This window comes from Carica papaya, chromosome 4, assembly GCF_054855325.1.
Source record: "Carica papaya isolate Zhongbai chromosome 4, ASM5485532v1, whole genome shotgun sequence".
NCBI lineage: Eukaryota > Viridiplantae > Streptophyta > Magnoliopsida > Brassicales > Caricaceae > Carica > Carica papaya.
Window position 1 is genome coordinate 3,993,088 of NC_142312.1, and position 25,082 is coordinate 4,018,169.

Sequence of the window (25,082 nt, forward strand, 5' to 3'; positions counted from 1 at the left end):
AAATATTTTTCGGCAAAAAATAAAATTAAGTCCTGTCAGCTTGCTAATTAGTAACATAATAATAAAATAATTTCAGATTATTTGTTTAATTTCTAAAATTATTTTATCTCTTAAGAAATAGTACTTGAGAATAATTATTATTTTTTTTTTATTTTTTTAGTCTGTACTTTTAAATTTTTACCCATTCAATATTTATCACGGCTGTTGGATTTTAATCAATAAAAATTTAAAATATAGAAATCAAATAAACACAAAAAATAATACAGGAACTTACATTAAAAAATCAAAGGAGTTAAAAATCTTCTCCCATGGAAATCTCGAAACTGAATGTCTGCGGTTGTTAACACGAAACTCTGTCCGATCGAGCTAATAGGTATTTTTTTATATTTCAATTATATTTCAATTCTGTTACGTACGTCGAGAAGAGACCGTCTTTAGGATTCGAGTCTGCAAGGAAGAAACAGATTTTCGATCATGAAAGAGGATTACGAGGTACAATTGTCAAATTTTCTTTCATTTAATTGAATTATCTCGTTTTTTTTTTTTTTAATTCTTTCTTCCAAGACAAGACTTCGAATCTGGCGGGACAAGTCAGTAAGAGTTAGAGGCTTCATTTAGATTCCAAGTTTACAAGATAATTAACTGTAAATGCCTTAAAATGGTGAAAATTTATTTCTGCATACATCCACAGCACTAGAACTGTCAATTTCCCATTTAAAGGGTTTTCAATATTTTCTATCGTTTTTATCGGTTGATATCTTTCTTCACTCTCTCTCAGTGATTCGCTTGCTTCTTTTCTGTAAGAATCATAGATGCAACTATTAGCTTCTGCTAGCCCATGTCCTATTGGCAGTCTTTTTCTTGCGAGGATGACGGCCACTTCGATTCTGCTTTGATCTCGTATTTTGTCAAAACCCTAAATGAGAGTTCTTTTACATGTCGATAAAAATTCTTGTCTATCAATTCCTAATGGATCTATCAATTTCATGGGAAAATAGATGTTACTTTCTCAAGTTTACACGAGACAGACTCCAAAAAATTTCGGCTGTTTCTTCATGGTAAAATTCTTTTTGGCTTGTGTGGGATTTGGGTCCTATCAATTTTTTCCATTCCATTTGGTTTATTAGTTTTAATACAAGGGAAAGCAGAATGAAAACAGTGTTTGTAATTGTCTAGATCCCCAAACATGCACTCTCCATTGAAGCTTCTCTGATGATTAATCAGTGTAAGTCTAAAATATGATTGCAGATTGAAGAGAAGAAGCAAGCTGCTGCTGATGTATTGTTCAACTATTCCAAATTTGTAATGGCATGTATTGGAAATGGGGTTCGCCCTTGTGACATGAGGTTGCATTTGATGAAGGTAATTTTCATCAACAAGAGTCGATATTTTTCTTTTTCAACCGTCCCATAGTGAGATGACTGAATGAGCACAAGGAGAGATGACTGAGCAGCATGAATAGTTTCAATAATTACGATAGTTAGGCTGTGGATATTGGGTGTATTAATCCATGAGACTTTTTTTTTTAACCTTGACTTACGGGCATCTTAACATGTTGATTGATTTCATTCAGGAGATTTCAGGTATGCCAACATCTTTGAAGAGGGATTCTTTCCAGGCAGCAGGTTCTCCTGATGCGATGGGTGAATCATCAAGCTCCGGTACAGCTAGAACTGATAGACCAGATAGTTCTCGAGCACTGTGACTACGAGGGGTACAAGTGAGATGCATTAATCAAGGTGTTTGCCTATTACACCTTTTTGTCTTCATCTGTAGTCAGAACTTTTAGACAGTCTACTTGTTTGCTTGAATTGGTATGGAGTATGATGCAGAACCTTAAAAGGTTTTTTTTTGTTACCAAGAACCCTACGGTATTTTTATACAGATGTTTGTGTCCCAATCATTGCATTCGACATGCCATGACTCGTTTCTCAATTCTACTTGTCGCTTCTTACTGCTCCCTTCGAAGTTGTTCTTATGATTTACCAAGCATCTCCTATCATAAGCCCAAGAACTCTCAGGAGCAAACAGGGTCATTTGTCATTGTGCTGAAGATGATTTGAGTTCATTTTAAATGATCCGATTATTTGCTTTTTAACAAATCTAATTGTAAACATAATATAGGAACTAATTACAACATTTAATGGCTCTATCATCTTCCTTGTTTTAAACCAACTCTACATAAACAAGACCCGTGCCAGTGCTCTACAAGATGGGTACTTCCATTTCTCTCTATGAGGTCATAGATTTAAGTCGAGCTGTACATTTAATTATTCAATTATGTTATTTTTTTATTAGAAGGTCGATTTATGTTATTATTAGTGTACATTGTTTTCAGCTGTATATGCCATATGTCTCCTCTACCTTTTTACCTACTCTAGAACCCATGGCCCTTGAAGTCATTGAAGCACATCCTTAACAATGGCATGTTTTAATCACAGTCAAGGAAGCAAGAAATAATTCAAGGCATGTAGTTTTCATCCTAATTATCATCTGCCTTCGATAGAGAAGGGTTTTTTTCTTAAAAAAAAATGTCATTTACTTACGACATTTATGATTTTCATGAGAAGCAATTTGAAGGGGTTTTTAAAACTGTGGTTAAGATGTATCGTTTCGAGTCGCAAAGTGTAACGGCTATATAAATGTCCCGACTCCCAAGCATAAGAACAAAGGAAGAAGAGGTCAAGAGTTTTAGTTAAGGTATTTTGTCCTTTTAGAAAGCTATCTTAAGATGAAGAAAAGCATGTTGGCAAATGCGTTTTTGTTGGCTCTGTCGAGGTGATCTCATCATTTGCTGTCACCGTTCAATAAATCTCATCTCTCTCTCTAGACCTGACTGAGATGGGTTACCCACCTACCTCCTCTCCATTTTAACCGTATCATTTTTGCTTCAAAAAATTCTATATTCTAAACAGTTCTTATGCATAAAATATACAAATTGTTACTAGTCTTTAAGAAACATAGAAACATAGCCTCTATGTATCAAGAAATCTATGAACAAAATTAAGAAAAATGAGAAGGGAAAGGTTTTTCTTTTTACAGTTCCATAAACCAATATATACAAGGCGGAGAATAAAAGAAAGAAGCTCAAAGAGATTTTTTAAGTGTCGTCTTTTTATACAATTAGTTTCTGTTTTCGTATCTAATTACCTACAACTTTCTATAATCCAAGGCACCGTTTCTTCCACCTTCACTGCTACTGCAACTGCACTCTTTATTGTTCGGCAAACCCAGGCTGCAGTAAAAGCAGAGAACTTTCTGCCTCCCTCTCTTCTCAAATGGCTGAGTCACTACTGGATTTGTTGGTAGGCTTATCCTGAGCTCTAGGTTCAGTTCTTGATGACACTTTTCTCTATCTGTATTCTTCTGGTTTTGGATCCCGAATCCGCCATTGCAGATGATCTTCTCTTCTGCTTCTTCATCTCCTTGTTTCGTTCTACGAAGGTTTCCTGCCTTGTTGATTGGCTGGTGAGTTGATGGGTCAACACCTCTGGTTAGCAGCTTTCTCCTTATATGGGTATTCCAGTAATTCTTGATTTCGTTGTCGGTTCTTCCCGGTAATCTCCCTGCTATGATAGACCATCTTAACACACAACAAAATTACACAGACGACAATTAGTGTTTAGACATATTCTGTTTAGATTAATTATACAAGTTATCATGGCTTACTTGTTGCCTAGAAGCCTGTGGAGCTTGATAATGAGCTCTTCTTCTTCAGGGGTGAAGTTGCCGCGCTTAAGATCAGGACGGAGGTAGTTAATCCACCGGAGACGGCAGCTTTTGCCACAGCGGAGAAGACCGGCGGCTTTAGGGAGAGATCTCCAGCAACCCTGGCCGTTAGCTTGAATGTAGGCTATGAGTCTCTCGTCTTCTTCTCTGCTCCAAGCTCCTTTATTTGGATGACCTTTCTCGCAACATGGAGACCTGCCCATGTCTCTGTCTCTCTCCCTGCTTGCTTATATGCCTCTGCGACTGATGTAGCAGGTCAAGAAACCTTGGAATTTCTGCTGGTGTAGTGTAGTGATGGAGAGAGTTATCTGGTGGGTTTTCTCTGAGCTTTTTTTTTTTTTTTTTCTTTCTGTTGGATTTAGAATTTTTAGTTTGACACGAAATGGATTTAGAAGGCCCAGGCCCATTTAGACCAAGCCCAGAATTAGTTCTTGACCGGAGAAAATTTTCCCAAACCCACGAGAAAATTGGGTCAGTTTTCGATTATATTCATAATTTTTATAGCAAGATATCTTTTAACACTGTGTAATCAAATTTCTACCAAATTTGTCAGTGTTATTTTAATTAAATTAAATACAAAGATTATAATTTTTAATATTAAGCTTACCAAATGTTTAAGTAACAAAATCTATTTATTTTAATGAATTGTTGAAAACATACCTTAATTGGTTGTTCTTATTTATAAGCAAAATTCTCACATTGTTCTTGACCAAAAACAAGAATCTCTGTTATATAAAAATAATGGGGACTAAATTTTTAATTTATCTGTAAATATAACTCAATTATTTTTAATTTTCTCAAATCACATAATATAAGATAAGATATATGACTTTTTTGAGTTTAAAAAAAATAATAATTTTTATTTCAAACATAAATCAATCAACTGAACATAAAATGGAAGCCTCATAAATAGTTTCTCTTGGCATCTGAATTTTTTTTATTTTGCATGAATTAATAATTTTTCTGGCTGTTTTTTTTTTTTAATTTTTAATTGTAATTTATTTAGCTTCAAAATTTTATGTCCATATCTAAATAAATAAAGAAGTTTGAAATACAATTAGACAAAACTACAAGGTCAAACTGTAATTCGGTTTTTCTTAGTCGCGGATTTTGAGAGAACGGAAAAATACCATGAAATATAGGGATTATATGCAAATATCCATTTTCACTAAATGACTCAATTATTGGAGAGTCCACGCTAACGGCTAGTTCGTAAAACGGTAACCTCAACGGTCAAAAAAATTCAAATATTTTTCGACCAAACCCTCTCTAAAATCTAAATCGAATCGTTCTGCTTCTCCCGTCTTCTTCAGCTCTCTCTCCCTCTCTCTCTCATTCACCCACCAGTCTTTTCTTCACCTTTTGGAGAGAAACAGGAAAGAAAACAAGATCTCTTTCTTCAAAGATGTTGCAAGATGTGTGGAATGCTCCTCCTGGTTTCAGGCCTACTAAGTCAGCACCAACTTCTCCGGCAAAGCCTCTTGGTATCTCGAGAACTCGGTCAGAGTCATTCCACGCCATCCACAAAGTACCAGTTGGCGACACGCCCTATGTCAGAGCAAAGAACGTTCAGGTTTAGATTCTGGCTTCTTTTTTTTTTCCAAAACCCTTTTTCCTTCCCTTTTTGGAAGTTTTTGTAATGAGCATTCCTTGTTTTGTTTGTTTTCAACAGTTGGTGGACAAGGATCCAGAAAAGGCAATTCCTTTGTTTTGGGCGGCCATTAATGCAGGGGACAGGGTTGACAGTGCTTTAAAGGATATGGCTATTGTGATGAAGCAACAAAATCGGGCTGAAGAAGCCATTGAAGCCATAAAGTCGCTGCGAAATCGCTGTTCTGATCAAGCTCAGGAATCTCTTGATAATATTCTTTTGGATCTCTACAAGGTTTCTAAAAACAACTGCATCTCTGCGATAAGTTTTTTTTTTTTTTTCTGGTTATTTCAAATTCTTGAGTAAAGAGAGCATATTGATTCTGTTTTATATCTTGTCTGACTTATTTTCTTACAGAGATGCGGAAGACTTGATGACCAAATTGCTCTGTTGAAGCATAAGTTGTATTTGATTCAACAAGGTCTGGCTTTCAACGGGAAGCGAACCAAGACAGCTAGGTCTCAGGGAAAGAAGTTCCAAGTCTCCGTGGAGCAAGAAGCAACTCGGTTACTGGTGAGAATTTACTTATATCTCAACCCATTTGAATTAGATAAATGCTATTTTTACTCTAAATATTTAGTCTACTTATGTTGTAGTTCCATTTATATTTTAAGGGATTGAAATTTAAATCGATCTTCAAGTAATTTTAGTTTATTTCATAATTAGGTATCTATGGAAAGGAATTGAGTGAACTTCAATTTGTTGTTTCAGGGAAATTTGGGATGGGCATTGATGCAACAGAACAATTACATTGAAGCAGAAGATGCATATAGGCGAGCACTATCGATAGCACCTGATAATAACAAGATGTGTAATCTGGGTATCTGCTTGATGAAGCAAGGGAGGATTACCCAGGCCAAGGAGACGTTGAGACGAGTGAAACCTGCAGTTGCAGATGGACCAAGAGGCGTAGATTCTCATCTAAAAGCCTATGAAAGGGCACAGCAGATGCTCAATGACCTTGAATCTGAGATGATGAAGAAGGGAAGAGATCAGGTTGAGCAGAGCAGGCTTTTTGATACTTTCCTTGGTTCTTCATCAATTTGGCAGCCCCAGCCCTGCAGGGACCAAGTTGGTTTGCCAGCCACTTGTGCAGCAATCAAGCCTTTTGATGATTTTGCTGATGAAAATGTTGACTCAAATATAATGGCAAACCATTTGGTTCCTCCACAGAAGAGGAGCATTAAGCAAGCTCCTCCTCCTCCTCCTCCTCCTCCTTTCTATGGAAACTCACTGAATAGTGATGCACCCCCTTTCTATTCATTAAAGTTTTTTAACGATCCAATTGCAAAAAACCCAATTGGGAATCAGTTTCATGAGACCCTGAAGCGCACAAGGTCTTGGAATGCTGCTAATGGTCTGAGGGTGAGTGAATTGGGGGAGAATGCAAAACCATTTGCTGCAGATCCAGAGAAACCAGAAGTGAAGACAAGAAGGTTATCTGAAGAAAATAGGAATAAGTTGACAGAGTTGTTACCTGACAATAAGGACTTCGAAGAGGCCATTATTGCTGCAGTTCTTGGACCAACAAATGAAGCAGGAGGGAAGGCCAAGGAAACTGGCGACAATATGGGGATCTTTCAGAAGAAAGTGGAAAAAAGGCTTAAGGTTTTTCAAGATATCACTCTCTCTTTGAGTCCAAGAGCCTGAACTAATTTAATATGGAGGTCTTTCAGAAGACAGTGGAAAAGAGGCTTAAGGTTTTTCAAGATAATAGCTCTCTTCGAGTCCAAGAGCCTGAACTAATTTAGTTAAGTCTTAGTATAATATATCCTAACTAAATTTTTTTTAAAAGCCAATGTGATTTAGGTTGGAGATGAACTTGTTCTCCTTGATTGCTGCAAGTCCTTGCGGTGTTAAACTGAAGTTCTTCTACTAGCAATAGCAAATTAAGTTGGCAGTAGGTTTTCAGGTCCAATATTCATTTGTGTAAGCCTTGCCTATCAAAATAAGAATTGATCTATTATTTATCAAATAAAATTTTATTAACAATACTCCTTATTTATTGTCAAATCCAAGGACGGTCATCCCTCAAGTCACTTCACACAATATTTGGGCATGTCTTGAAAAGAATTAAGCATGCGAGGTTTTGTCTCCTTTTACTAAATGCAAAGAATAAACTTAAGATCACCACAGCTACAGTAATCGCATGCCAAAGTACACGTGCCAGTGTCCTGGAAACCTTTGGTGGTGGAGTGATGAAGCCTAACTCGGAAAGTTTCTTGTGCGAGACTGCATAATCCCTAAAGTATGCATCCTCATCCTGCCAAATACAGGTTAGAAGAAAATCTTCAGTCATATCTGTCCGACTTGTACCAAAATTCTAATGGTCTGCTATCACATACACAGTTCAAAGGCAATCTACTTCATACACATACTACACACAAGAATTTCATGTCAAGCTATGTACCTTTGCATATGATTCCACATACTGCCGGAACTCGGGAGCAGCCAAAAGAGCTTTGTCAGTATTAAGCTGTAGTAGGCCGGCTGAGGTTCCCTTCAGTAGTTCCCTGATGAGCATAAACATCATACATTTTGTGATGCTTAAAATAAAATTCCAATTCATTTCTTCCAATTAAATATAATTTGATTGTTTCATGGAATTAATCAAATATCAAAGATCTTATGTATTACACAAAGTATGAGTTGTCAAACTTGAGCGGGTCACTTGTCCAGGGACCATCAAATCCTGACCTATCTTTATGTGCTCTTCCCTACAAAACCAGATAATTAAGAAGTAACAAGAAAGAAGTGCAAGCACTATATGTTTGTATGTTTGGAAAAAGTGGTGGACTTCGGCTTGATTGTTGAATATGTCTGAAAATGTTACCAATGTGTGTCCTCCAGACAATGCCACTATGTCCTTATCAGATAGACCCATTCGATAAAAAATGTTTTTGAGATGTGATACACCTGCATTAAATTTAAAGATGTGCCAAAATTTTCAGGAGTTTAAACTGGTAAGAGATCAAGCCTAGCATAAAAACTTGAGTTTAAACATCCCAATATATCTTTTGGAAGCTTATGAATTATGGCGCGCAACCTTCTGGAAAGTACTAGAGATTAAAATGACACCAGTTATAGTTAGTAATAAACCTTGATTGGCATCGGGAAGCCCATCTTCATCAGGACAATCCGCATCCTGATTGACAGTAAAAGGGGGGGCTTAGTAAAGAGCAATATAACCTGGTGATCAAGCCTATGAAACATTACCTTCCTACCAGGAACAAAGTCAATTTCAGGGCCTCCTGTGACCTCAACTGCAACTATTCCAGCAAGCTGGAAATTTTCCAAAGAAACAGCAATCAAGTCTGAATGAAGAACTGAAACTACTTTTGTTATGTCATGTTCTGTAAAGATGAACCCATTAAAAAATCTGAGTAGATATAGTGTTTCCTCACTTTAAAATCTACTTACCTGGTAGAGATCAGCGTATGTAATCCTTGGATGTTTCCTTTTCACTTCTTCTGAAATAAAAATGGAGCCAGAAATAGTTAAAATATAAAAATATAAACTACAAAATCATCTCCTTAGATATGAAGTCCAACAACACGATTCCCTTGCAAGACATAAAAGTTTCTAAATCTGCCAAACATTGTAGAAGCAGCAAATAACATAGCCATGGAGTCAAAACAAGTTAATTACCAAATGGGGTGCTTCAAATCTAGATTAGAAATTCAATCTAAAGTCTCAACTAGAAGGACTTGTTTGCAAAACGCAATAATGTTAAAGGAGCTAGGTCTCACCACAAATGGCAACTGCATTCTCCAATCCCAAATTTGCAGGGCGCTTGTACTCTTCTTCAAACCTTATGGAACCGTTAGGACCTCCTGTCCTTCTTTTAGCGTCGTAAGTTCCAGCATCATGCCACCTTTCATGGAAGCAAAAAAGAAATTTCATTTAACGTTGTCCATTTTAGTATCTAATTTTCACCAAACTGCAACCAATACGACCTTACACAGTTTAGGATACAATCAACAAGATGAATTATGAATATATCATGTTTCTCAGCTCCGTTAACAACTACAAAACAATAATTTTTAAAAAATTAAAAAAAAAAAAACATGAATTACGCTAAGCGAAGCATGATAGGAGCGCAGTTCTTGCTGGAGATGAGAGCGCGAAGGTCTCGTCGAGCTTTCTCGATTTCTTTTCGGTACTCTGAGTCCACTTTCACCGCCATTTCCACCAAGCTCAAGACAGCAGGATCACCGGAACGAAGAAATCAGGAAGCAGTTGATTTGAATTAGGAAATCTGGGGGCGTTAAATAGTGAGGAGATGGATAGAAAAGTAAAAGATTGATTCTTTAAACTGAGAGAAGCAAAGCGAAGGATTTGATTCTTTTTTGTTCTTGGTGGAGGGAAAACGAATCGACCGTTATTTCACATATACGCACACACTATATATTCCATATTATGCCCAAAAATTTATCAAATCTAATTTTTCTTTTACTACTCTTACCTTCAAAAAAATATATTTTATTAAATATCACGTAATAGTAAATTAGAATTTCAATATTAGGTGGTGTAATTTAATATTTAGGAATATACGTATGTGTGTGTATATATATATATATGTATGCATGACTTGTCTGTTTACAATATTGACAATGGAGTAGCCAAAAGAGTACATGAAACCCACCATTTTATGTCTCTGTTTTTTTTTTTTTGCCTTAATTATCTCCATTAACGTATATGCTTGTTTGTGTGTGTGTGTGTGTGTGTATATAAATATATATATATATATACATATTATGAGGATTGCATGTGACAGTCTCTACTTACCACATTATAAAATTTGATAGCCAGGCACGATTATTTTAGTAATCCGGATTTAAATTACTAACTAAACTGTTTTAGTCACGTAATAACAACAGTTAAATATTTATAAAGATATTCACGATTAAAAAAAAAAAAAAAGTTAATAAGCATTAATATTTTAATTCACAAACTAGTCTTTAATTTAACAGTTAATATATATATATATTTTTTATATATAAAATATTATAAGTTTAAATGGAATTTTATATATATAATTATTCTAATGTTGTTTTATTAAAAAGTGGTACGTGAGTAATTTGAATGTTTTTCGAGGGGTAATTATGTAAATACGGGGATGGATTGGAATTTTTTAGCAGTTTTTCCGTTTGCCAACGCCACCAGGAACAGGAACATGTTTTATGTGAAAACGATGGTTTTGATTCCACCATCACAATTCCCTAACCATATAATAAATTATTTTAATCCAAAGTTGAAAATTTCAAATGCAAATATACCTGAACAAAAATTATATTAACGTTAAAACATGATGAACCATCTTAAGTATTCATGGTTAATTGAAATTAATAAATACGCTCTTAAATTATGGTTAGAATGTGCGTAACTTGGAGGATGAAATTCTTATATTATAATTAATCCGTTTGGTTCCTTCTCTTTGGTTATTATTATATTTGCGGTTTCCAAACAAGACCTTACCCACGAGACGACCCACCCGGAGACGGTATGTTACTGGTCAAACCGTTCCTCATTCAAGTCCAATAAATTGTCAACATAAAATTATTCATTCTAAAATTTTCTTTTGTATTGCAGTTGAAATGTGAAATTACAAAAAACACCCTCCATCTCTTTTACATGTTGGAGGGCGTGCTTACGGTAATTTAAAAAATGGAGGGCCTTTTTTGTCATTAAATTCAAATATAAAATTCTTACTGGTTTGCTTTAGCTCTCTGCCCAAGGCTCATTTGTCTCTGCCTCGTACCTTTCAAAACTGTTCCTCTTCTTCCACCTCTTCCTCCTCCTCCTCCTCCTCCTCCTCCTCTCCACCACCCAACCCAAAGTACACTGCAAATCGTATCTCTTTAGGGAGAAAAAGTAAGAGTAACTTAACAGTCTCCCAGAACGGCAACTTTTTTTTTTTTTTTTTTTTTCAAAGTCTTCCGTTGGAAACAAAAAAATCGACCCACAAAATTTTCAAAAGAGATACAAGGTGATGTGGAACGATTTATGTGTGAAACTGGAAACAGTGTTGTGCACTTATGGGTTCTTAAAAGTGTTAGCATGAAAGAAGCGCCATTGATAAAAGCTTCGCAGGCAAAGCGAGATTTATTTTGGAATTTTGTGAGAGAAATAGTTTGAAAAGCATCTTCCTTTTCTCTCTCTCTCTCTTTTTTTTTTTTTGGGTGTCTGTAAAAGGAGTAAGAGAAGGGAGAAAGAAACAGAGTTGATCTGGAGAGAAGAGAAGGAAGAAGATGGGTTGTTGCTACTCGAGAATCGAGAGACAAGAAATGGTAGCTCGGTGCAAGGCCAGGAAAAGGTACATGAAACAGTTGGTGAAGGCGAGACAAGCTCTCTCCGCTTCTCACGCAATGTACCTCCGTTCTCTTCGCACCACTGGTTCTGCTCTTCTCCAGTTCTCTACCAACGAGACCACCCTTCATCTCCATCACTACCGCCACCAACGACCGCCACTTCCCTTGCCACAACCAACTCCGCCTCCGCCTCCGCCTCCCCCTCCGCCTCGCAGCCCCAGCTCAGACACCACGTGGACAACATCCATAACCGCCTCTCCGGCCCCGCCTCCGCCTCCACCTCCGCCTCCACCGTCGTCTGGATGGGATTTCTGGGACCCATTCGTCCCTCCACCGCCCCCGTCCTCGTCCAGGTCGGTGACGGAGGAGGAATGGGAGGAAGAGGCCGCAACCACGTCGGATGTGGCTCCTACTACCACTAATACGACGGTCACCGGCTGCGCTGCGGCAGTCACGACGCCGCCATCGATGGTCAGTGGGTTCTCGAAGGATACAGCCACCACGGGGAGCGAGCTCGCCATGGTTGTTTCCAGGAACAGTAAGGATCTTGTTGAGATTGTTAAAGAAGTAGACGACTACTTTCTCAAAGCTGCCGAAGCCGGTGGACGTCTCTCTTATCTCTTAGAAGTTTCAACTGCTAACAACAATTTCTGCTCTCAGAGCAGAGGAGGTGATACAATCGGCTCTTCTGTTTTCACGATATTGGTTCTTTTCTTCTTCTTTTTCTTCCTCTGATTTATGGAGTCTGTTTCTTGTTGCAGGTAAAGTTTACAACTACGGATGCAATCTGACACCATCATTGTGGGCATGGGGATTGAGTCCAAAGTCAAACGGGTTTGGAAACTTAGGAGAACAGATGACTGGAGGTAACATAACAGGTTGTATCAATGGTGTTGGTAGCCACTGTTCTACTGTGGAGAGATTGTACGCTTGGGAGAAGAAACTGTACCAGGAAGTTAAGGTACCAGATCTACTTTCTTTTCCATACTTTTTTTTCCTTCGAATTTCTCTCTCATAATTTCTCTGTTCATCTTGCTTTGAGAAGAATTTTCATTTTTGACTACCACTTTTCCTTTCATCAATCTTTTGGGGCCCAAGATGGCATATGAACATGGAAATCTCATGCCACCAGATAGGCCAATGAGCCATAAAGATAGTCAGGGACCCATGTGAATCTGCATAGATATGACCATACATACTCATTGTAACAATAATCTATTCATAATTCTGATGAAACTTTTGTTTTGTGGGTTTCTTTTTAGAATGCGGAGGCCATAAAGATAGAGCACGAGAAGAAGGTGGCCCAAGTGAGGAAGCTGGAGATGAAGAGAGCTGACTATGTGAAGACCGAGAAGACAAAAAAAGAAGTGGAAAAGTTGGAGTCACAAATGATGGTTTCTTCGCAGGCCATTGAGACCACATCTGTCGAAATTATTAAGCTGAGGGAGACAGAGCTTTATCCACAACTAATAGAGCTCGTCAAAGGGTTGGTGATCTTTTCTATTAATCTCTCTTTCGTTTTCTTTTACAGACATGTATGTACACGAGTCTTTTGTCTTTTCAAGCAGTTTTGCTTGTTTCAAATCAAGGCATCAGGCTCTGTAAGCATTTAAGAGGTGGAGCCAATGAGGCAGTGACCCTTGAGTTCTCACGTGACCTTTTCTTGTTCATTTCCCAATTCAGGGCTACTGAAACAGCCCGGTACAAAGCGAGTTGTGGGTTGTAGGTAGGTTCAGTTTTTGATGTCTTTGGGTGAGGCTGCCAGTATTTTATTTGTGAATCCTCCAGTTTCAACGATATTGGACTAGCTTGGATTAGATCCCAGAGTAACTATGGGAAGAAAAGGGAACATCGTAGATTATTTACGTTTAATTCTCTACAGACAGAGGAGCAAAATGTTTTATTTTTCACCATTTAATTCCCATTAGGAGAGTGAGCATTCTTATTTATCTAAAGAACTTGGGCATTCTTGTTAAATTAGGATATTTTATTGACAGGAGATTTATTTTTCACCACTTTTTACTGCTTTTCTTTTGTGGGTTTATCTGTTTGAAGCCACTAAGAGTTCTGAGCTTGTTTCTTGCCTCTAGTTTGCTTTTGTTGCCTCCTAGTTTGGTTTTGCTGCAAAGAGCCAAAAAAGAATAACTGTCAAGTCCCTGCAGAGCACAGTCAGTCAAAGAGGGTATCTCTTTGACGATCAGGTTTGAACCTCTGGTTCTTTTCACTCCTTTAATATGTTTCTCAAAGGAGAGACACCTTAGGATCCGGAGGTTCAAATTGTACAACTTACAGTGGGGTCATTTGATTTAGATGGATAAAAAAGAAAAGGGTTGATGGATAAACATTTTTTGTCCTTATGTATAATTTCTCATTGTCCTTGATGCCTGGTCAAATTTCTGTCCTGGTCCAGAATAGTGACTGTTTGAAGATCGTATAGGACTATGAAACTTTACTTCGCACATCAGTCATGGCTGACCAAGTATTTCATGCCCTTGAGAGGAAAACCGGTTGTATCTTGGTTTTAAATCGAGGTACTGTATTGTTGATTGCTGGATTCAGTAGAAATAAATAGACTTTTCATTTTTTCCATAAATTTTGAAAGGTTGATTTCAAAAATCTAAAGGTATCAAGCATCGCACCTTAAGGCACCAGAGTTGAAGCCGGCATGAAAAGGATGAAAATTACGAATTTTATGTTTTCTGTGTATGCATATTATTATCATTTCCTATATGCGGAAGTTATGCATGCAAGAAAGTAGCTTTTTAAACCTACTAATCTGAACTTTATTTGATTTTGTAGATTAATGTGCATGTGGAGAAGCATGTACGAGAGCCACCAAGTCCAAACTCACATAGTTCAACAGCTCAAGTACCTCAACACCATCCCATCTACCGAACCCACTTCAGAGATTCACAAGCAATCAACTCTGCAGCTCGAGCTTGAAGTCCAGCAATGGCACCAAAGTTTCTGCAACCTTATCAAAGCTCAAAGGGACTATATCCAGTCTTTGACAGGCTGGTTGCGGCTTAGCCTCTTCCAGTTCAGCAAAAATCCTCTTCTGAGAAGCAGTCAAGAATCAAGGATTTACTCACTTTGTGAGGAATGGCACCTTGCAGTTGACAGGATTCCAGATAAGGTGGCATCCGAAGGAATCAAGAGCTTTTTGACAGTAATCCATGCCATTGTAGTCCAACAAGGGGAAGAGCAGAAGCAAAAGAAGAAGTCAGAATCTGCATTTAGGGACTTCGAGAAAAAGGTAGCTGAACTTAGAGTGCTGGAGAACAAATATGGTCCATTTTCAATGCCTGAAAGTTCTGGCTCCAGAAGTAAGAATCCAGTTGCTGATAAGCGAGCTAAGGTAGAGATTTTGAAAGCCAAAGCAGGAGAAGAGAAAACCAAACATGAGAAGTCTGTTAGTGTCACGAGAGCAATGACTCTCAATAATCTGCAGATGGGATTTCCGCACGTCTTTCAGGCCATGGTTGGATTTTCTAGTGTGTGTATACAAGCATTCGAGTCTGTATACAACCAAGTCAAGAGCAATGATCAGGAACATGATGTCAAGAGTCTATTACCTTGAAGAAAGGCTTACAATTAGGCAAACATAAATGGCATAAGTTTGTTTCCATGTATATATGGTACCTGGATGAGTTTTGCAAGGCTCAACTCCATTGCAGACAAGCTTGTGATTTTTGGTTTTCTCAGAGAGTGATTATGGTGAATCTATGTGCATTTTGAGACAGAATATCAGGTAACATAGCAGGCTGGAGACGAGATTCGGTGTCCAAAAGTCATGGAAAGTTTTGATCTGCAGAGGAATTGAGTTTTTGAAGTAGGCATAACCAAGTGTGTGAATGCTCTGAATTTTCTGCAGTTTTAGATCTTGTAAAATTATTTTTTGTCGAGGTCTTTTGAAGTTATCTCCTGTTCACAGAATGAGTTCAACTTCTGTTATGAATTATCAATCCCGACTTGCTAAAGAGTGTTAGAATTGTATGCTCTGAGTAGAGAAATCCTTGTCAATGCCTCAACTATTCTCTCTCTCTTTTCACCTTCCTCAGATTAATCCATGAATAAACCTGAGAGAAAGAAACCACAGATACTTCAAAGTCATCTGCCTCACCGTTGTGCTTCCATTCATTCTCTACCTTAATTGTTTTGTAAGAAGAACAAACCTGAAGCATATCTTGGACCCACCTGATCAAATTTTCCACAGTATTAGGACAAGAGAACAATTAAAGACAAACTTGGGGAAATTGTTAAAGAAGATGTAAAATTGGAACCCAATTCCTTTACACTAGAAATTTCAAGATGATACAGGACTAGTCTGAGAAAAATTCACAGGTCAATTTACCCCGTGGAGATACAGGATGGTTGTTCCACCATCAATGTAGGGTATTGGATGAAGCACTACACTTCCACTGCAACCAAGCCAGCCGTTTGTTCCGTTTCAACGACAAGAACGTCTCCCTTGAGCTAGGGTTATCAAACAAATCGAGAGCACCAAAATAAACATGCTCGTCCACACCTTTTAGCTCATCCAATTCTTTGACACAGTCAGCTATAGGAAATCTGGCATTTAATTGCTTCACGGCAGCTGTTCTCAACTTTGAAGCAGCAGCCATTTCCAACATGGCTCCAGCAATAGCATCATCAATTCCCTTGCGGCCTCTTTTGCGATTACCTATTATACCAGGTGCGGTAGGTTGATTTGTGCCTTGATTGTCTGCCATGTCGTCCACTTCCTCATATTCTGATGATGACTCTGCCGGGATCATGGTCAAGGTTTCTGCACAAGGAAGTGAGGAAGGATTTTCTTCCTTTTCTTCCTCAAGCTCCACTGATATCTCATGCTTCCCATTGGTTGCTGGCTCTGAGAATATTGTGCATAGCTGTCCATAGATTGGGCAGCCACTAGTTCTAATGCTTTCAGCATCAGGATGCACCTGATTTTCGTGTCCCATGTAAAGTAGGTCAGTCGATGGTCCACAGAGAACAGAAACAAGTTCCTCAATTTACAGGAACTAGACCACAAACCAAGAATTCCCACTTATACTACCTGGTTCTTCAACTAAATATGCTCTTCTTAATAACGATATGTATTGATTCAGTGTATTGTACAACTTAAAAACAATAACCCACAAATAGTATTTACAAACAAATATATCTTTCATTAAGGAAAATTCAAAAGGCAACGGAAAAGGGCAAACCTTGATGTATTCCGTCCAAGCTTCATCCTTGCCCATAACCATCCCCGTCGATTCATCCCAACTGAAGTCAGTCAGATCCAGAAGAGACTTAACAACAACATATTGCCGCCGCAAAACTGCAAACCTATTCTTGAGCTGCTCCTTGTCCCATCTCAGTCCTGTTTTCTTATAGAAATCATCACACAAAAGTACCCAAGCTTTCTTGTTGAAAGCATTGTTTAGTCTATTCCCTTTACGAACCTGGTCAACCAACAGGTCTACCAGTACCTTCGTCAAGAACATTGTCCACCTAGCCCTGGATTGTTGCTCTGGCTGCTGAGCTGCTAGTCTTCTTGACCGAGTAACTCGGCTTGTCATCTACAGCCATCAAAATCGGGATACTCAATGAACCAATGTCAAAAGGGCAGTTAATACGTGATATAATTCAAATAATAACCGGCTCTGAATCTAATTGCCATCGCTACACGTAGAAAGAGCTCAAAAGGCTGTTTGCTTTTTCACGAACAGAACTGTGAATCTATATTATGCTACGAACAATTGTGACAAAAGAAGTCACAATACGTACATTATATAATAAGTTTCAAGAGTACCGAATGCAAACATGTTTGATTGATTCCAAAAAAAAAAAAGGAAAGAAAACCCTTCAAAAGCCAAAGAAAAGAGAAACAGAGAGCCTCGTAAAGGTTAATCAAAAAGTTCCCTTTACAGTAACTACATTAACAAACGGTAAACCCCAATTCTCCTAAAGAACCCTTAAATTACTATAGAGAATTATCATCGAGAAAACCCAAATTCTCACCGGAAAGCAAGAGTGTTGAGAATCTGGAGATTACAGAGAGAAATATAAATCTCCCGCAGCTTTCAAGTCTCTCCTCCGTCTTCGATGTTGGGATTTGCCTTGAAAGTCGACAGAACAGGCTTTGCCCAAACAGATCACAAGGTTTACTGGCTTGTCGTGGGAAGTTAGAAGAAAACAGGATCGTGTAGAAGATTGCCCCTCGAGTCTTGCGCATTCCCACTTCCAACCTCGCGTGCGCTACGCAGCCAATTTACTACTTCCCCGCCATTTTTTCTGCTTACGATCAACCTCCAGGGCCTATTGGTGGTTTTGATTTTGATTTTTTTTATGATTTTAAAATTTGTTTCATATTTTAGTTCTGAATATTCTTTTTTTTTTTTTCCCAATAAATCAATCATATTTTTAGAATTAAATTATAAGTTCGTAAAATATTATTTTCACTGGAAAGTTACAACATGTAAAAATATCTAATTTAAATCTCACTCTTTGACATTTTCTCTACATATAAAAAATAATATCTGATTTTATTAATATTTCTTCCTTTTAATGGACAGTATTAATTAATCTTCCTACAAAGTCCAGCCTTTATATTATTTTTAAAATCAAATATTTATTGTTAGGGCTATTGGCCAATATTTCAACAGTTAAATTAATATAAATTTTAATTTTTTAACTGATAATATAATAATTTAGTAGTTAAAATTTTTATATTTTATTTAAATATTATAATTTTAAATTTTATTAAAAATATAAAATTTATTATTCTTTTAAGTGTATTATAAATTTATAATATTTTATTTAATTTAATCGAAAACATAACTTATTAATATATCATTAATACTATAATAAATAATTTTAATAAATTTATTATATTTTATAATAATTAAATTTTTTTAATTAAAATAATCACAATATATTAAAAATCAAAACTACCCAATTCTCCAAAAAAGATAATAATTTTATTTTGTTATCAGAAAAAAATATATATATATTAGTTTTATGTTTGTCAATCTTGGTAAATACAGAACCAGTGCCTATAAGGGTTACGATGGAAATAGCTTTGACAAAATAATTGGCCGAAGCAAATCCCCCAAATAATCTCTCAGACGCACTCTCCCCGTAAGTAGAGATTTACAATACTTGTAATTGAAACAAAACAAGGATATCCAAATATGCATATTTACACTGATGATCCCTGTAATATTAGAAAGGAAAAACCCAAATACCAAGAGTTAATGTATTAAAATATGGCCAACACTAAGACTAAACTCTTAAATCTTATTTTTCACCAATCTTCTATCTCATCCTCAGATATCTCATTACTTTTTTCATCGTCTGAACTCTCAAAATTGTCAGCGACTCTGTGACTGCCAGAAGCTCTAAATCCGAGCCACTTTATCGCAGGGTTGTATTCAGTGGCTATTACTACATCGTTGGATGCATTATAAGCAATAAATTTCTGCTTCATCATCTCCTTCTGCAATGAACAGATGCGCAACAGGAAATGTCAAATATACATTCAACATTCTGACTGCTTCAGTATTTGCAAAATTGGCTAACACTTGTCTTCTTTTCTTAAATGAATGAAACATATTATTATGCACCTTGTTCGACAAGGATGATTGCTCAACGTGCCAGAGGTATGGTCGGCGAATAGCATGCCACCTGCATGGTTCCAGGAATTGAAGTCAAATAGGAAAAAAATTAAGTGCCTAAAGGTGATTTGTTTCAATTTTAAATTTTTTGTTCCATAATTTTAAATTAACAAATTATATCCATACTTTCTTCCAACTAATTTGAACTCATTAAACCCACTGCCAAATAGAATGTAGGTCTCAACTAGGATAACAGAACTTTAAATTGAGATGAACCTTGAATGCAGTGGATTGGCATTTCCATATAATACCCCACGAACAGCCACTGAAGCAGCAGTTGATTGTAAAACATTCTCTGTCTCATTATGTTTTGTAAACATTCCCCGGAAGGAAGCAAGCAGCAAATCAGCATCACCTAAATATGACAGCACAGACCACGCATCGTTTATTGCATCGTCACTCAGAAAATCCAACACTGCAAGGAAGTTGTATGGAAGAATTAAATATATGATTCATTATGCCAGAATCCAGAAAATTTGTAAGAATTCCCATGAAAATAAGGTAAAGTTTTGTTCAAATTTCAATTCTATGAAGAAAAAATAAGATACGGTGTAAAATGGAATTTGAATAAAAATAATGTTCTAATTTCAAGAATTTCATGTCCAACTCAAGTTAGATGCTTTTGTAATTCTTGTCTTGCAGGTGGAAACAAATTCATCCTTGTGAGATAAAAGTTTCTAATTCATATCAATAAATTAGTACTTATTAAATAGAACCAAAACAGGTTTAAAACAAATATAAGATAAGAGTATATTCAAAGAGAAAGTGCTAAATATTACTAAAAAAATAATAAGCAAATTACAGACCCCAAAAGAAAAAGCTAATACCATTTTCATGAAGAAAATCAGTTACAGCCCTCGCTTGCCCATGTGCCTGACAGAGAACCTTTTCTGGAGCATCCATTTTTAACGGTAGTCTTGCAAATTTCTTCTGTACAAGAAATTCAGAATTGCCTACATCACAAAAACAACATTTAGGAGAAAATGATCTAACATGTAAGCAGAACAGCAGTCATTCTCAAACTATATGAAATAGAACTGCTACATGTCCCATCTCCCATATATGTTTTACTGGATTACAATCCCCACTTCAAGAAGAATTAAATTAAATGAGGATGTAACATCTTTTTGTAACACACCCAATCCAATGGCATTCTCAGTCTCTCGTTTGTTGTGCAGAAACTTTCCCAGGGCATGAAATAGAGAAAGGGTCTCATCTCTGCCAAACTGCAAAGACAATCCATTGTCCAAAGCATTGAGCTCATTTCCCCTTTCTTTGGAGTAAGGAGTACAACAGGATGACAATAAATTAATCTTCGGATCCGATTTCAGCAAGAAAAGTTGTAAAGACATAATTGCATGCCTGATGTCACCACCACTGGCTTTTGTGATTAAATCAATCTCTTCAGCAGTTACATTACAGTGCTCTAGTCTGCATATTCTCAGAAGTGTCTTCTTAATGGAATTGTTTGTTATGGGGTTGAATGCAATCTGAAAAATCACCAAAACCAGATCAAAATGAATATTAAGTCTCCATATAATTATGGTATTAAACCAAGAGACGGAATTTGTACAACACCATGACCTTACAAGCCCCAGCACTTTCAAGAGACAGCTGAAGTTGTCCCAAGCATAGTGCAGTTTTGTCAGCTGAATCTGTTTTACCATAGTCAGTAATCAATATAACTGTTGGCATCTGGGTTGATCTGACAAGAAGAAGCAGACAGTTTTGTAGTCTTTCAAAAGCAACTCGCCCATTTGTCACTGGTAGGTCATCAATAACAAGTACGGTTGATGATTTTGGCTCCCCAGATACAGATGAGGGAATCAACCCATACTTTGTTGTTCTCCCGACAAAGTGTTCAAACTCGTCCAACTTAGATGTGTAGCGCAGTCCTAGAAGCAGACCGATTTATCGTTAATCATCTAGAGAATATCATGGCCATATATGAAATATGCAGCTTGACTCTGAAAACCTACTAATCAAAATATGCATATCATAATAGAATAGACAACATAAAGTGGGACAGAAAGATAATATATCAGTTAATTTGGAAGCACAATGTCAAACCCTAAATTGTATTTTTTTTCCATAAAAAAGAATTCATTAAAGAGGAAGAGAAGAAAAAGAGGATAATAATATCCTCAAATCATTTATGACAGAACAAAGAAAATTAAGAAAGAAAACAGAAAGTGTTAAGACAAAGTAGAGATTAATCTATTTGTAAAGTAGATAGTTGACTTGCAAAACAAGAAGCAATATCAGAAATAATTTGGACTTTAAGAACTGAAGATTAAAATTCACATGCATTCTTTGCATGAATTACAGGACACAGGACTTAGAATGACCCAAGAACTTCAGTTGGAAATGGAAAGGAAACAAACATATAAGTCAATTCACAACCAAACCCAGGAAAATTTGAATTTACCCCTTGATGACAATATTTACTTGAAATACCTGAACTGGAGTTATACACGTGTTCTTGCCAAATTGTGGGAGTAGGTGAATTCCATTCACATAGTCTAGCTCCAAGATGAGATGCAATCACATGAATAGTTGCCTAAAGAAAGAAGCGAAACCTTGGAAGTAAAGTTCTAGTTAAAATCATGAGTCTAACAATATCATAAAGTACCACAGAACAGATTGCTGATCATCTGTAAGCAAACTTCCTATAAGACTTGGCAAATTCAGTACAGTTAAGACCAGACCAGAAGCTAGCCACAAAAATCTGTAGTTGCAGTCCCACTACTGGACATTCATATTGATATGAGGAATACGAAGACGAAACAAAAAAAAAAGACTAAGTTACTCTGTACTAGAGGAACAAGGGTCAATCCAAAAGAAATACTAATAGCAATAGCACAAGATATGCACATATGCCATGGTATCCAATCTCCACATAAAACAAAGAAAAGAGAGTAATCAATGACATAAAGGACAAGAATCAAATGAGCAAAAAAAGAACAGAATTTTCAATCAATTTGATGCCCCGTTATTGAAGCCAAAATTCTCACTTTTACTTGTCCGTGTGAGTGTTCCCGCCCTAAGGCAGAATGCTAACCTACTGTGCATTTTTACATTCTAAAGCTTTGGCAAATTGCTTATTTCTCTTCAGCACAAATGAGTTCAATCAATGAGCTATTATGCCTTCTTCCAAGGACTGTTGCTTCTAGACAAACCTTAATGTAAATTTAAAAAGAATATAGATGACACTTTGCTTATTCACCATAAGAATGGTAACAGTCCTAATTTTTATGCTTTTGATTCTTGTTTCACACTAAGAACAAGAACACTTTTTTCTAAATCAAATGAATAATTTTTTGTAGGAATCATTGGACCAGAAAAAGGCTCAATGTGCTACTTCCAGACCAGGCTGTGGAAATCAGAAAGACCCATTTTTGACGCAATGAAATCAAAGAAATATTCTTGTTTTTGATATTTTACTTGGTACATCTCTTTTGATTTTCCTAGAGCTATATCTAAATAGAATTTGTTGATAAAAGTTATGTATAAATAAGCTATACATATTATATAAAATACAATAATAATCTATACAAAAAAACTAAATTATAAAAAATTAAAGAAGGATGTGACACTCAAGAAGTGACAGAACAAAATATATCAAATAGATATTAAGAAACTCTGTAACTCTAACTCAATCTTATTTCCTTTCACACCACCTCCAAAAAATTTCACAATTAGAGTTTTTTGAATGCATATGAAATGGCTCTTTAGACAAGAGGTATTCACAGAACAAGAAAAAAAGTGATTGATGACATACAGATTTTCCAACTCCAGCTTGGCCACTGATGACAAGAACCCGATTACCAAATTCCTCCTGCAAATAGTGATGAGACAAACTAAATGAAACAAACCACCCCCCAAAAGAGACAAGAAAAGGAAAGGTCTACACATTTGGATATTATAATTTATGAATATGACTACCTTAGAAGCTCTGAACCTTTCCTCGAGCCACATTTTCACTTCTTCAATCTGAAATCTTAGACTGAAAGGGTTGGCATTTATACAGGGACATAAATAACCAATAAAACATAAAATAAAATTACCACTCAACCTTCTTTTTGTGAACAGCAAGCTCCTCCAAAGAACGAGGGTGGTATTTGTCAACCCATAAGTCTCTCGTTTTTCTTCCTCCAGAACCTAAATTTAGTTTCCATTCATGCAATAAGCATAAAACAAAAAAGCACTGGAGATAAAAGGAAAACATTATCATTAGACATAATGAAAATATTGAACATGATTTTTTTAAAATGAGAAGCTTGAAACATAACATGATTTTTTTAAAAAATGAGAAATTAAACATGAAATTTTGATTATATATCATTAGAACTGTTACTAGATTTAGAAAGAAGGAATGGAAACACATAGTAATAGGAAATGGGACCAGATGAACTACATATAAATAACAAAATAGCATGTTATGAAACCATGCTTCACCAAGCGAACAGAAATTAAGATTGTCACTGCAACATTGTAGCAACCATCGTGCATACCAGCAGATACCTTGAACCCATTTAGAACTTCATCAAAATCTTCAAAAGACAACCTCACCTGCATCAAACAGAGTCAAATGTCACGTTGCTAACAATGGAATAAGAACAATAAAAATTTAAGATTCTTGCTAACACTGAAACAAAGAACAATAAAATGAAGCGTTCTTTTTCTCCTCCTGATAGAATCTCAAACACAAAATGGAAGTATCTTGTGAACAATGAAAGACGTACAATGCTCACAAATAAAATATAAGGTTGCCAACAATACAATACTTCATCCTGCCTGGGAAGAAACCTGTTCGGCTCCCGAGAAATAGAATTTAGAAGGAAAATCGAGTAAAAAAAAAAGGGTATATTTGAACTTTCAAATGTTAATCACTCAACTTTTTATCCTCAAACAGAAAATACGCAATCAAACATAACCATGACAACCACCCATAATACCCGAGTTCTTCAATTTTTTCTCCTAAATTCACAAAACAACATAATAAATGGATAGTGGAAACTGTTTACAAACTAAGACGCCGGTATCATCAAATCAATAAGAACAGAAAGATTTTTATTAGAAATAAATAAAAGAACATCAAATAAATCAGAATCGGTACTCGGAAGCTTACCTCATCCACATTGCTAGGTTCTCGACTAAAGCGGGACCTAGAACCCGAAAGGCGAGCTCTCTTTGCTTCTCTGGGGCTTGTGCGACGAGCAGATGACTTGGACTTGGACTTGGACTTTGAATTACTTCGACTCGCGGTCAACAACCGATTATTATCTTCATCGTCTGATGACAACACAACGACACCATTTCTTTTTCCCATCGTCTTCGACTGTTAAAAATCCCTTAATTTAGGGTTTTGCACGAACAAGCCAAGCTCGTAAGACCAATATAACATTGGACAATCTCCCACGGACAGACAAAACCCTAACAGGAACAGGAAATGAAGAAGGCAACGAACGTGGCTTCAAAATCCGAACTGGGAATCTGAAGCATAAAGACGCGTTCCCTGTAGAGAAAAGGAAGCAGTATTGAAGAAGCCAAAGACACTCGCAGTAACGGCAGAAAGTTATATGGGGAAGATTTTCGCGGGTTCGAAAAAGCGCGCGGGGGTGTTATCTTGGAGGTGTACACGAGAAGCTGATGAAATGGCGACAATTGAGTTTACACTTCACCGTAAATATTTGTCGTAGTACTTTTTACTTTTTACTTTTTACT

General features: G+C 36.6%; 7 protein-coding genes across 12 annotated transcripts; 3 read left to right on the top strand and 4 right to left on the bottom strand.

The window, feature by feature from the left end:
- Positions 1-258: 258 nt before the first annotated feature.
- LOC110822420 (uncharacterized) lies at positions 259-3,857 on the top strand. Of its 3 annotated transcripts, XM_088217446.1 has the most exons (4): positions 527-1,058; positions 1,249-1,362; positions 1,574-1,739; positions 3,719-3,857. In XM_088217446.1, exons 1-3 carry the CDS (start codon positions 999-1,001, stop codon positions 1,703-1,705), a joined length of 306 nt encoding a protein of 101 aa, XP_088073572.1. In that variant the 5' UTR covers positions 527-998; the 3' UTR covers positions 1,706-1,739; positions 3,719-3,857. The 3 variants fall into 3 exon arrangements, with proteins under 3 accessions (XP_021908233.1, XP_088073572.1, XP_021908232.1); XM_022052541.2 differs by lacking the exons at positions 527-1,058; positions 3,719-3,857 and adding an exon at positions 259-492 and having other exon boundaries at positions 1,574-1,935; XM_022052540.2 differs by lacking the exon at positions 3,719-3,857 and having other exon boundaries at positions 530-1,058; positions 1,574-1,935.
- Positions 3,016-3,932, bottom strand: LOC110822418 (myb-related protein 308-like). The gene is made up of 2 exons (XM_022052539.2): positions 3,670-3,932; positions 3,016-3,583 (listed from the first exon to the last, which is right to left on the bottom strand). The coding sequence occupies exons 1-2, from the start codon at positions 3,930-3,932 to the stop codon at positions 3,151-3,153; spliced, it is 696 nt and encodes a 231-aa protein (XP_021908231.1). The 3' UTR covers positions 3,016-3,150.
- A 1,061-nt stretch (positions 3,933-4,993) lies between these two features.
- On the top strand, positions 4,994-7,374 carry LOC110822344 (Tetratricopeptide repeat (TPR)-like superfamily protein). Its single transcript, XM_022052432.2, has 4 exons — positions 4,994-5,302; positions 5,402-5,614; positions 5,738-5,893; positions 6,092-7,374. Exons 1-4 carry the CDS (start codon positions 5,135-5,137, stop codon positions 7,028-7,030), a joined length of 1,476 nt encoding a protein of 491 aa, XP_021908124.1. The 5' UTR covers positions 4,994-5,134; the 3' UTR covers positions 7,031-7,374.
- Positions 7,344-9,766, bottom strand: APX5 (ascorbate peroxidase 5). Its single transcript, XM_022052433.2, has 9 exons — positions 9,457-9,766; positions 9,130-9,254; positions 8,801-8,850; positions 8,597-8,662; positions 8,480-8,525; positions 8,214-8,296; positions 8,018-8,097; positions 7,791-7,893; positions 7,344-7,643 (listed from the first exon to the last, which is right to left on the bottom strand). Exons 1-9 carry the CDS (start codon positions 9,564-9,566, stop codon positions 7,422-7,424), a joined length of 885 nt encoding a protein of 294 aa, XP_021908125.1. The 5' UTR covers positions 9,567-9,766; the 3' UTR covers positions 7,344-7,421.
- A 1,331-nt stretch (positions 9,767-11,097) lies between these two features.
- On the top strand, positions 11,098-15,704 carry LOC110822140 (protein ALTERED PHOSPHATE STARVATION RESPONSE 1-like). The gene is made up of 4 exons (XM_088217448.1): positions 11,098-12,361; positions 12,453-12,652; positions 12,954-13,177; positions 14,491-15,704. The coding sequence occupies exons 1-4, from the start codon at positions 11,632-11,634 to the stop codon at positions 15,269-15,271; spliced, it is 1,935 nt and encodes a 644-aa protein (XP_088073574.1). The 5' UTR covers positions 11,098-11,631; the 3' UTR covers positions 15,272-15,704.
- LOC110822137 (L10-interacting MYB domain-containing protein-like) lies at positions 14,346-18,033 on the bottom strand. 2 transcript variants are annotated; one of them, XR_015818317.1, is made up of 5 exons: positions 17,701-18,033; positions 16,902-17,258; positions 16,046-16,637; positions 15,334-15,888; positions 14,346-15,209 (listed from the first exon to the last, which is right to left on the bottom strand). XR_015818317.1 is itself a non-coding variant. In XM_022052151.2 (4 exons), the coding sequence occupies exons 2-3, from the start codon at positions 17,256-17,258 to the stop codon at positions 16,077-16,079; spliced, it is 918 nt and encodes a 305-aa protein (XP_021907843.1). In that variant the 5' UTR covers positions 17,701-18,033; the 3' UTR covers positions 14,346-15,888; positions 16,046-16,076. The 2 variants fall into 2 exon arrangements, 1 of the variants encoding a protein (XP_021907843.1); XM_022052151.2 differs by having other exon boundaries at positions 14,346-15,888.
- A 604-nt stretch (positions 18,034-18,637) lies between these two features.
- ATRAD17 (RADIATION SENSITIVE 17) lies at positions 18,638-25,022 on the bottom strand. Of its 3 annotated transcripts, none has more exons than XM_088217450.1 (12): positions 24,487-25,022; positions 23,880-23,927; positions 23,431-23,562; positions 23,301-23,348; positions 23,137-23,193; positions 21,813-21,915; positions 20,940-21,250; positions 20,494-20,845; positions 20,183-20,308; positions 19,572-19,710; positions 19,305-19,365; positions 18,638-19,177 (listed from the first exon to the last, which is right to left on the bottom strand). In XM_088217450.1, exons 1-12 carry the CDS (start codon positions 24,685-24,687, stop codon positions 18,986-18,988), a joined length of 1,770 nt encoding a protein of 589 aa, XP_088073576.1. In that variant the 5' UTR covers positions 24,688-25,022; the 3' UTR covers positions 18,638-18,985. The 3 variants fall into 3 exon arrangements, with proteins under 3 accessions (XP_088073576.1, XP_088073575.1, XP_021907838.2); XM_088217449.1 differs by having other exon boundaries at positions 19,572-19,770; XM_022052146.2 differs by having other exon boundaries at positions 19,572-19,770; positions 23,431-23,516; positions 23,870-23,927.
- Positions 25,023-25,082: the final 60 nt, after the last annotated feature.

Bases quoted from the DNA above. Each gene is read 5' to 3' on its own strand.
- LOC110822140 (XM_088217448.1), top strand. From the start codon at position 11,632: ATGGGTTGTTGCTACTCGAGAATCGAGAGACAAGAAATGGTAGCTCGG. The intron at 12,362-12,452 runs GTGATACAATCG...TTCTTGTTGCAG, and splicing joins CTGCTCTCAGAGCAGAGGAG to GTAAAGTTTACAACTACGGA. The intron at 12,653-12,953 runs GTACCAGATCTA...GTTTCTTTTTAG, and splicing joins AACTGTACCAGGAAGTTAAG to AATGCGGAGGCCATAAAGAT.
- ATRAD17 (XM_088217449.1), bottom strand. From the start codon at position 24,687: ATGGGAAAAAGAAATGGTGTCGTTGTGTTGTCATCAGACGATGAAGAT. The intron at 19,771-20,182 runs GTATTAGCTTTT...ACTTCCTTGCAG, and splicing joins TGATTTTCTTCATGAAAATG to TGTTGGATTTTCTGAGTGAC. The intron at 19,178-19,304 runs GTGCATAATAAT...TGTTCATTGCAG, and splicing joins AATCATCCTTGTCGAACAAG to AAGGAGATGATGAAGCAGAA.
- LOC110822418 (XM_022052539.2), bottom strand. From the start codon at position 3,932: ATGGGCAGGTCTCCATGTTGCGAGAAAGGTCATCCAAATAAAGGAGCT. The intron at 3,584-3,669 runs GTAAGCCATGAT...TTGTGTGTTAAG, and splicing joins CACAGGCTTCTAGGCAACAA to ATGGTCTATCATAGCAGGGA.
- LOC110822137 (XM_022052151.2), bottom strand. From the start codon at position 17,258: ATGACAAGCCGAGTTACTCGGTCAAGAAGACTAGCAGCTCAGCAGCCA. The intron at 16,638-16,901 runs GTTTGCCCTTTT...CACGAAAATCAG, and splicing joins CTTGGACGGAATACATCAAG to GTGCATCCTGATGCTGAAAG.
- LOC110822344 (XM_022052432.2), top strand. From the start codon at position 5,135: ATGTTGCAAGATGTGTGGAATGCTCCTCCTGGTTTCAGGCCTACTAAG. The intron at 5,303-5,401 runs GTTTAGATTCTG...TGTTTTCAACAG, and splicing joins TCAGAGCAAAGAACGTTCAG to TTGGTGGACAAGGATCCAGA. The intron at 5,615-5,737 runs GTTTCTAAAAAC...ATTTTCTTACAG, and splicing joins TTCTTTTGGATCTCTACAAG to AGATGCGGAAGACTTGATGA.
- LOC110822420 (XM_088217446.1), top strand. From the start codon at position 999: ATGTTACTTTCTCAAGTTTACACGAGACAGACTCCAAAAAATTTCGGC. The intron at 1,059-1,248 runs GTAAAATTCTTT...ATATGATTGCAG, and splicing joins ATTTCGGCTGTTTCTTCATG to ATTGAAGAGAAGAAGCAAGC. The intron at 1,363-1,573 runs GTAATTTTCATC...GATTTCATTCAG, and splicing joins TGAGGTTGCATTTGATGAAG to GAGATTTCAGGTATGCCAAC.
- APX5 (XM_022052433.2), bottom strand. From the start codon at position 9,566: ATGGCGGTGAAAGTGGACTCAGAGTACCGAAAAGAAATCGAGAAAGCT. The intron at 8,098-8,213 runs GTAACATTTTCA...CTGGTTTTGTAG, and splicing joins TGTCTGGAGGACACACATTG to GGAAGAGCACATAAAGATAG. The intron at 7,894-8,017 runs GTAATACATAAG...TATGCTCATCAG, and splicing joins TTTGACAACTCATACTTTGT to GGAACTACTGAAGGGAACCT.